General features: G+C 48.5%; 1 protein-coding gene across 6 annotated transcripts; it reads right to left on the bottom strand.

The window, feature by feature from the left end:
- Positions 1 to 225: 225 nt before the first annotated feature.
- On the bottom strand, positions 226 to 10368 carry LOC122189915 (zinc finger protein 501-like). 6 transcript variants are annotated; one of them, XM_042889393.1, is made up of 3 exons: positions 3675 to 10368; positions 2552 to 2715; positions 226 to 2398 (listed from the first exon to the last, which is right to left on the bottom strand). In XM_042889393.1, exons 2-3 carry the CDS (start codon positions 2699 to 2701, stop codon positions 1289 to 1291), a joined length of 1260 nt encoding a protein of 419 aa, XP_042745327.1. In that variant the 5' UTR covers positions 2702 to 2715; positions 3675 to 10368; the 3' UTR covers positions 226 to 1288. The 6 variants fall into 6 exon arrangements, with proteins under 6 accessions (XP_042745327.1, XP_042745324.1, XP_042745325.1 ...); XM_042889390.1 differs by having other exon boundaries at positions 226 to 2715; positions 3675 to 3781; positions 4751 to 10368; XM_042889391.1 differs by having other exon boundaries at positions 226 to 2715; positions 3675 to 3781; positions 4772 to 10368.
- Between the last annotated feature and the right edge of the window lie 6 nt (positions 10369 to 10374).

Below are 10374 nucleotides of genomic sequence, written 5' to 3'. Positions count from 1 at the left end.
GATTTCCCCTAACATCTAACTTCAACCTCCCCTCTGTTGGTTTGAAGCCAGCCCCCCTCGTCCTATCACCGCCGGGCTGTGTATAAAGTCGGCCCCCTCCTACTTGTAAGCTCCCCACAAGAACTGGAAAGCCGCAATGAAGTCTCCCCGGAGCCTTCTCTTCTCCTTTCCCATGAATGCATACAGTGACACAAAACAGCATCACACAGAGGGAAAAAAAGAAAAAAAAAAGAAAAAAAAAAGTTTATTTAGGATGGAAACACATCCCTCGTAACAAAACACAGCAATACAGAGGAGGTTTCTGTAACGCAGTCACTGCCACAGCACTACGTGTAATATAGGAATTCCTAACCTAAAGCTCGAATTCCTAACTTAACACCGAGCTTTACACGTTACTAAAGCACAAACAGCAGGGAGCTGAAGAAGAGTTCTCTCACATAAAGGACTGCAAAATTGCAAACAGTCTCCTGCCTACCAGTAGGAACCTATCATACGTGCTAAGTATAACACACACACATCTAGGGGGAACCCTTTTTTTTTTTTTGGTTAAACAATGTAAGGCCACTGTTTTGCCCACGTTTTGTTGATGTCCCTAACAGGAAGGTGTTAAAAAACGAGGACAAAGCTGCCCAACACCAGTGATGGGCAGTGTTCCAACTGGCTACGCTTGCATGTCCAAGTCTTCTGGGAACAGCTCTGTCAGTTTCACTTTACTCAGCCATTTTGTCACCCAGATGTTCTGTATGGAGGTAGGAATTCATCGTCCCATGTAGGATTTGGAACAGAGGATTGAAAAACAAAACAGGTTGAGGTTCACCTCCTCAGTTTTGGACTCAAGGAATTGGAAGTGCCTGCTCAAATACGGGGCCAACTCACCATATTTAATGGAAAATATGAGTTTCTAAGTCTACTGCAGTGCCTAATGAGCTGGAGTTTTGAATGAGAGCCAACTTGGACCTTTTAAATTTGATCTTTTGCTTTGTTGAAAAGTTATTTTAAAAGCCCAATTCTTCTGCTTGTATTCTACCACATACTCACAGTCCCCAAATTACACAGAACCTGGTCTCCCCTCAGCTCTCAGTACTCTTTTTAACTGTCAGTACGCAGTTCCTAGGATGAGCTCCCTGACCTCATAATTTAACATACCACTGGGGTTAAGCACCCAGCCCTGACACTAGAGCTGCTACGGTGTCTCCTTAGCCTTTTGCCACTGTAATTCTCAGTACCTATGTTTTTCATGTGCCCTCAGACACAAGCAAATTCTGCTCATTTTCAGCTCCAACCAACCCTATGGGAGAAGAGAACAGGAAGAGAGAGTCCTCCTACCCACAGTACATTTATAAGGCTTCTTGACCACATGGATTTTCAAATGCACTTTAAGTGTCGAGCTTTTCCGGAAGCTTTTCCCACACTCAGCGCACTCGTAGGGCTTGGATCCCGCATGAATCCTCAAGTGTGCACCCAAAGCTGAGCTATGCCGGAAGGTTTTCCCACATTCCTCACACTTGTAGGGTCTCTCCCCACGGTGGATCCTCAAGTGGACATTGAGTGCTGAGCTCCGACGGAAGCTGTCCCCACACTCCACGCAGATGTAGGGCCGCTCCTCCACATGCGTGGTCTGGTGCTTGATGAGAGTGGGTTGGTCGCTGCACCGCCTGCCGCACTCAGCACACTGGTAGGGGCTGGCCAAGAGGCTGCCACGGTACAGGGGCAACACCTCTCCCCCGTGGATGCGGCGATGCGTGGTGAGTGCTGAGCTCTGGCTAAAGCTCTTCCCACACACAGGGCATTTGTAGGGTTTCTCGCCTGTATGCGTCCGCATGTGGGTCACCAGCGAGGAGCTCTGGCGGAAGGTTTTCCCACATTCGGTGCACTTGTAGGGTTTCTCTCCTGTGTGGATCCTGTGATGCCGAATGATGGCTGAACTGTCTCGAAAATGTTTCCCGCATACCTGGCACTTGTGGGGCTTCTCTCCAGTGTGGACCCTCCGGTGTATGATAAGGGAGGAGCGGTCGCTGAAGCTTTTCTCACACCGGGGGCAATGAAATGGTTTCTCTCCTTTGTGGCTTCTCTGATGGACGATGAGATGCGAGTTCTGGCTGAAGCTCTTCCCGCACTCATTGCACTGGTAGTGTCTCTCTCCCGTGTGGGTCCGCTGGTGCCTGATCACGTTGGACCTCTGGCTGAAGGTCTTCTCACACTCGTTGCACTGGTAGGGCTTCTCTCCTGTATGGATCCGCTGGTGTTTGATCAGGTCCGAGTTGCGGGTGAAACTCTTCCCACATTCAGAGCAGCTGAAGGGTTTCTCTGCCAGGTGGATCCTCTGGTGCTGGCTGAGATACGAGCTCCGGCTGAAGTTCTTCCCACATTCGGGACACTCGTAGGTTTTCTCTCCCACCTGCTGAATCCAAATGGTGCCGTTCCCACACACTGGAGGGTCTGGCCTGTCCCCAGCAAGGACCACCTTGCCAATGGGAGTGCCATCACCCTCGCAATCCCACAGTGACATGACAGCTCCCTTTCCCTGCCTCTTTACAAAAGACAGCTTCACCTCATTTTCCATCTCCAGCTCCTGCTTGCAGTCTGGTCTTTTGTCAGAGTCCTGCAGAGTACCTGTAGTGGGCCTTCTGGAGATGAACGGGTGCAAGTCAGCTCTCGCAGGCTTTTTCTGATGAGGTTGAGCCTTCTGTACGTCACCCATGGTCTGGCCACCTGCTGGAGTGAACAGAGGAGCTAGCGATGAATAACCCTCTCCTTTTTTCTCTTCCTGTTCTCTGTGAATCACTGCTGTTCTCCAGCATTCCCATGCTTAATCAAGGAAGGAAGCAGACAGCACCACAGAAACATCATCCCCTGCCAAGCAGAGTACTTTTCTTCTTTGCAGTCATAAACCTTTTCCTTACAAAGAAAACCAGACATATTCTGCAGCAAATTGTATCTAGAATTTGTCTACAGAACAGATAGGCAACTGAACGGAACGATAAACTACTTTATTAATCAAGCATGGAAAGGTACATTTAGACTGAAACATTTTGAGGCTCCTGATTTTGTATTAGTGCGGAGAACACAACTGCGAAATGAATGCTAGCAGATTAGCTGGAGGGCACTGCTTACAGTGCCAGTATCATCTTATGTGTGGGAGGTCAGAAGCAGAGCAGAATGCTGCAGGCTAAGCCCCTCAGGTTTTGAGTTGGCTGATCTGTTGATGTGGGAAAACAACACCACAGTGGTTATACTGATGCTCAAAGTTCTGCTTATAACACTCAAGGCTGAAAAGCGTTCACAGTACAAATAAAATAACAGCACTCCCCCCCCAGCACAGACTTCAGCACAGCTTACTGACCAACAACACATTAAAATATCGTCAGAGTAAAAGGAAGAAAAAGCCACATTGCGATTACTTATGCCTCCTAACATTCCAAATATAGATCTTTGCTGAAAAAAAACATGGTATTTGATTTAATTTCACACAGACTTCTCTTCAAAGGGTCCTGGATTCCCCAGGACCGTGTTTCACTTTTGCATACTTTGCCTGGAAATATTCCTGAGAACAAAGTCTATTAGTACAGGAGCTGAGACGTAGGATGAGTGTGAAGCATGCAGCACAACAAAACCAGATTTTCAGCATTTACTCTTGTATTTCTCCTTCAGGCATGCACTATTCAATTTCTCACCTTTTGAGCAGTACCTCCACTGTTTCAGAGTTCAGTTCCTCCTGGACACAGTGCTGTTTTTCTTCACTCTGTCCATGAGGTTAAAGAAAAGTCAGGGACAGCAGCTCCTGATCAGAGAGGGGAAACAGATGTAACAAATACCATCAGTTCTAGTAGCAGTGTTGAGAATGAGATTTAGGAAATGAAAGCATCCTAGGCCAGATATAAAATAATGCTCAGAAGCACAAGTCAGAGTCACTGATGTTCTGCCACTGTGACACTGTGACACTGCTGGTGGGGTCTGCTAGCCAGGGCCGCTCACACAGCAAAGACAGGGTTGGCTGCACATACTACTGAGAGCTGCCTGTCAGCTTGCTGAGTTCTGTACAGAAAACAGAGAAGCCTGAAGCCATTTTCTCCCTGTCAACTTTCCTCCCGGTGTGTTAAATATGAACACAGTACAGCCCTGCTGAAGCAGAGGAAAATGCTGCCCGCATGCATGCGTTGCTTTCTGCATCTGCCTAGAGTCTTCTCCATTGCTTCCATGGAGGAGCATTTGCTCGGTGACTCAGCCAGGCTGAGGGAGGGCTGAGAGAGGGATTTTGATCTGTTCACACATCAGCAGCAGCAATAGCAGACCAAAGGCAGAATTTCCCATCCTGTTCAGCATAATGACACTGTGGCTGCCTCATTCCTGACAGAGCCCAGGGCTGGAGATGAGCTGAAAAATGCAGCTACACACGTGTGTGTGTGAGCACTGACATCATTTGGATTGGGCAGTTTTGAGTGCCAACATACAAGGACTTCTTCTTCAGAGCAGAAGTACAGCGTACGAGTGGGTTTTGTAGGATGGAAAATTAGGTCACCTATTTAGCTCTGGGCTGCATTTGTGCAGCACACTGGGGCATTTTAAGATGCTGAATTCTGAACAGCCAGAAAGGTACAGGTTAGAGAAAGAAGATGCTTAAAAACTGTGCATGTGAATACTAACTCTGCAATGGCATTGCATCATTTCAGTTACATGGCTTCGCATCGTGCCACTGGAACACGGCAGGGAAGCTGAGCCCTCCCTCCCCACGTGTCCCCGTTCAACATACAAGGCAGCAGGTAGGCCTGACCCTGCTGAGACATCCTGATGGTTTTAGGAGAGGAAAGCCACCTTTCTGCTTCAGTCCCTTTCTGTTATCATTCAAGAGTAGCTCCAAACAGACGGTCGATATGCATCCCAAGATGGTGAGCACCTGCAGAAGAAAAAAGCAGATACAGAAGAGAGCTTATTTTGTGCAGAGCTGGGAATGTGGCAGAAAAGCATTACTGCTTGATGACTGCCATAAAAAAGGTGGGAAGCCTGAAACACTATCAAGTACCCAGGTGGGGACAAGGTGCTGGTCAGCCATGCCTGGACAGTGCCATGTCCTTAGGCAACATCGTGGCTGATGAGACATCAGTGAGACAAAGGAGGAAGGAGATGAGCTGCACTGAGCTCCTGACATGATGGGCAGAGGCCCAGAGGGACAGCCCCATGACACAGCTGGCACAGGGAGCCACTGTGCCAACCTTCGGTTAAGCAGTAATAGGGAGGACATATATCTGCCACAAACCCAACAAACAGCTGCTGTTGGGTGCACGGAAGTGGGGAACCACGGAAGCAAGGGACAACAGAGCAAAGAATGAAGGCGTCTGTGACACCACACATCACCACCAGAAACAAGGGAAGCGTGCTGTGCTCCCCACTGCCTGTCCCAGCACCCCTGGTACAGGAGGGAGGACACGGGCAGATGATAGCCCGGCTCAGGCAGGACAGTGCCATGTCAGTCATGCAGGCTCTCCTGGTTCTGATCAGTGAGTAGAAAATGTCTCTCCTTCCAGTCAGGGTGTGAGGAAGGATGGCTCACCTGGCTGCTCTCTGCCTCCTCACCCCTGGTGTACTCCAGTGTGGGCACACTGGAGGCGAGATGAAGAGAAAAGGGCACCCCCAAAAAACATCAATACACAGATCTCAGATGCTTACAGTTTCACCAGTCTTTATACACTGGAGCTGGTATGTTATTCATCAAGGAGAGACAGGGAGGGACTGGCCTGAGGGAGGAAGGACTTGGAGCTGGACACAGCTGAGCAGAGGCTGGAGCAGGGGTGGAGTCTGGAGATGTGACACAGCTTGGCACACAGATCAGAAATGAGAGCAGAGACTTGGGCTCAAACAACCAGCCAAGAAGGGAAGAAACGGCCAGATGAGGAGGTAGGGGAGGCAGAGGGAGATGTGAGAGACGACCTTGGTTAAAGGCAAACAGAAGGTTTTAGAGTTGGAAGAAATGGACAGAAAGACATGGCCTATCAGCCTACATCCTAGTGAGAGGCTGTGGGGGAGTCCCGTATTTCCTGGTTTCCTCATTCCCCCACTTTCTGTAGATTTCTACAGTCACTTTGCTGTGTCTCATTCTCATCTAATACTGTTTCACAGAAGGCTCAATAACCTCTATGGTCAATTCAAGGGGGAAGTTACATGCTTTTATTTGATCACGCTGCATCTACAGGCACACAGATGTTAATAAGAAGGCAGAGATCCTAACAAGATAGAAGCCATGTAGAAATGTTTAAGTTTGCCTTTACAAGAAAAAAGAAGACAAAGATTAACAGACTACTCCAGAGGTTGCAAAGTCAAAAAGAACGCTTACCTCATCCCTAAATTGCATTCATTTTGCAACTCTTGATTTGTTCCCTCTGTGCACACAGCAACACAGCTCTTGCTTATCTTCTTTTCACATGGATTTTGGCTGTTTTAGTCCTGGGATGGACAATGCCTTTGCAATGAGCAGCTGTTCAGTAAGCAGTCATTCTTATTGTTCTGTGCTTGATTTACGTGCAGATCCCATTCAAATGACTCTCTTCCTTGTGAACTTTCTATACACTCTACATTCTAGTGCTTCACAGCTGTTAACTCATTTGTAGTGATTTTGCAAATAGCAAAATGAGGGCAGAGAAGGATTAAAGTTAAACATACCCACTACTTTCAGAATCTCAGTTTGAGATGCTTCAGCCCTGTCTTCTCAGAGTAGATGCTATGTAGCACTTGCATGCAAAATACAGCACATGCAGACTCCAAAGCTCTAGGAGACCTCAGCCTTCATATAAATGGCAACACACAAGGTAAGCAAAATTCCATCAACACCACACTGAGAAACCTGGCACTAGCCCAGCATCACACAGAAGCCTCTGTGGTGTAGCCAGGTATAAAACCTACTTCTTAGCACAACACCCACAAAACTACCCTTCCTCTTCCAGCTTCTTCCTGCTTCCTTCTTCCGTACCCCTGTGGGAAATGAGGCAGATATCCTGAATGCAGCACAAGTCTATCTTACAATTTTACTTCCCCATGTGGGACAGGTCAAGTCTCCACAATGAAGGGACACTGAAGTCCTAAGGAAAGAAGAGTAGCTTGCTGTGGACTTAAATAATGGATACAAAGCATATGCATAAGGAGATGAAACTAAGATTGCACATGGCACTTTTATTTGGGCTCATCTAGCCTCCAAATGTCTGATATCGCCAGCTTTCATAATGTTCTTTGCAGGGAAGAATTGGCTTTAAGTTTTGCTCATGGGTTCAGTGAATTCTTGGACCATTTTAAGGGCATATCCATACCTGTTGGGGCATACTACATTAACTCAAGAGGTCACACACTTAAAAGACAAAGAGAATTTGCAGACATTAAAGTCTTGAAAGGAATCCACCTCCCTGCTCCAAGTCTGATAGCAAAGTTGCATCCTCAGTACCAGCCAGGACTTCCCAGACCTTCCTCCCAGCTCAGGATTTCAATCTCTAGAGATTTTGGTGAAGGCCCCTCAGCCACATACTGTCACCAGAATACTACACCTGTGTTAGTATGGGCAGAGCTGGTCCACTCCATGCCTCAACCTCAATTTTTACCCTCTCACAGCACTGTTCTGGACCTCGCATCCAGACAAGGCAACAGAGGTCTGGGCTCACCTTGACAGCTCTTCTGAGCGTGCCATGGTTAGCATTTCCTCCTCCTACCCCCCTGCATTTCATTTCTCACCAGTGCTGTCAGGTTGGGGCTGCGCTGCTGGCCCTTGGGTTGGAAAGGCACAGCAACTGGGCACACCACTCTCCAATGATGAGTACCACCAGTTCTTCAGGTCCCTTCAGACCTCCCAACGCGCCAGCACCGCCTGCCACCTTCGCGCGCTGTACGGCTGCCAGAACCCCACAGTCCGGAGACTGGATGAGTATGAAAACCATGGAGTCATCCCAGAAGGTAAAGGCAACCACAACTGCCATGGGAAGGCAGATGGATAGGGGCCCTGCAGTGCCAGCACTGCAAACTCTGTGCTGGGAGGGGACTGACACTTGGGAACTGGTAAGAGAGAGGATGGGCAGTAGTCCCAGGTGAGAAGAAGGCATCTATTTCTGAACATCCTGTCTTACACCTGACGGCAGCCACATGTACTTAGCACCAGCCTCTTCTCAGGGCTTCAGTGGCTGAGATGACCAGGAAGCAGTGGAGTTTCTCCCAAGCACATGAGGTTTTCTAATGGAGAGATGTCTTTTGACAGATTATTGCTGAACGTTGGTGGGACCTCAGCACTGGAGTTTACCACCAAGTCCATGCTTTATTTGCTTTTTTCTAGGACCCATATGCTCGGAACTGCCAGAAACTTCCTTCTTCCCCAACTTCTGTGCATTTGCTTTTTATCGCTGCACTACAAAAAGGTATTTCATTAAGGTGAGCTATTTCACTATTTCCTGATGACCTGGTGCATTGTGCTCTGGGCACCGATGCAATGAATGTGAAATGAGGAAGTGCGAAAAAGAGGCTATAGTCAGGGAAGGTAAAGGAGAGCTGTGGGCAGCCCACTTGTCAGGGGCATCCACACCAAGCTGACCAGTCTACACAGGTGGCACCTGCAACCACCTGCCAAAAATGAGACATTGGGGAAGGTATTCTTGAAAAAAATGAACCTCTGACAGCCACCTCTGTCCTTATGACCAGCTCTCATTCCCAAGCAAGGTGAAATAACAAAGCTACTGCAGGAGAAATAGTGAGTTGTGCAGGCTTCATGGGAAGATAACTAGGGACAAAAGGAGACTTATGGAGAGGTATGATCAGGACAGCAGAAGGATTCTTTCCCTCCTTGGGCTTAAGGGAGCTCATCTTGGCAGGGAATGGGAAGAATGGGACAGTGCTATGAGTACCAATGTCACAGTACAGGGCAGGGGCCAGGCACCTGCTCCTCAGGCCCACCACCTCTAGAGAAATGTTTTTCTCCTCCACAGCGGACTGCATGCCCAGGAGAGCACAAGCCCAACCTGGGCAGCACACAAACTTTTGACAACGTGGCCCTGAGCAGCGATGCAGCATTGTCTGCTATCTTCAGTCCCCAGCCTATTTTTCCCACCTCTCCTGCAACCACCCAGCCATCCAGCTCCAGCCCTAACATGGAAGGAGCTGATGTCTCCAGTTTCTCACCTGATGGCTTGCCACTGCTGGGGAAAATGCAGCCTTCCACCTCACACCCCACAGAGGTGACAGTCAGCGGCCAGCAGCAGGCACAGCTGCCTGCCACTGACATTGAGGATCTCTTCCTGAGGCTGCAGGACAGGCACGTACAGAGCTTGCTGCATACAATGCAGCAGCTGCTGAGCATGGGAAAGGCAGTGATGGAGGAAGAGCTGCAGGCTGCTGCCCTGAAGCTGCTGGAGGCCCTGAACAACGCAAGTGTGTCTCAGGGGGCAAACAGGACTGACGCAGAACATGGGAGAAAAAAGTGATCAGCAAAATGGATGAGCCATTGCAGCTTAGAGGAGATGTATGGGAACAGAGAAAGTAGAATCCTCCTTCCCAGGCCTGAGGCACCATTGGGGTTGCAGCACTTCCTCAGGCCAAGGGTGAAAACTAGGGAAAGAAGTTTTCTTCTGAGGGCAAGGGAAAACCCAGGCCCAGGATTCAAAGATAAAGATGTTGTCTTCTCAAAAATAATTGTCTCAAAGATGCATTGTTCTTTCCTACACAAACTGTTCATCTACTACTGCTTGGTCTGAACATCTCTATCCTCAAACAGGGCAAGATGGAAAGAAGTAATACTTTTCCTAGGTGGGCTTGTACCACTGCCATCACTAGCTCTCCTCTGAAGAGAGCAGTTTATCTCCTTCAGTGACTGCAGAGCAGAATGCTGGCCTTTCCTCACCAAGGAGAAGTGTTTCTGCTCAGAAGCATGAAGGGACTAATCTTCTTTAGACATCTGTGTGTGAATAAACACACGCAAGGACAGCTCTACCTGCAGAAGGCCTACCCCCTGCAGAGGAACTGCCGGTCCAGCATTCTATTGCACCGGTGTTGGCACATGGTTTGCAGCTACTCCTGAAACAGATGCTATGACATATAGGATAAACATTCATGTTAAGGAACTCCTCTTGGCTCTCAAAAAGTAAGGAGTAGAGTCTCATTCATGGGAACTCTGGCTGTAGCGCTGCTCCTTTTACAAACACCAGCTGTATGGGTAAGAACATACAAAGCTGCCTGTGGTAACAGCAGGGTGGAAGCTCTCCGGGGACCTGACAAGGTTTTCTGCACCTCTGTTCACTCCAAGTTCAGAGCAGCCTCAAAGCTCCTCAGAGCATGAGCAGTCAGCTTCGTTGGAAATAGCCAAATAATCTTCCAGGACGGTATCTCTGATAAAGCTGATTTCATTCGCAGTTGCAA

This window comes from Lagopus leucura, unplaced genomic scaffold, assembly GCF_019238085.1.
Source record: "Lagopus leucura isolate 7727_CA_CO unplaced genomic scaffold, USGS_WTPT01 Super-Scaffold_100159, whole genome shotgun sequence".
Classification (NCBI taxonomy): Eukaryota; Metazoa; Chordata; class Aves; order Galliformes; family Phasianidae; genus Lagopus; species Lagopus leucura.
Note: the sequence above shows the minus strand (reverse complement) of the source record. Positions and strands in the feature narration are given on the sequence as shown.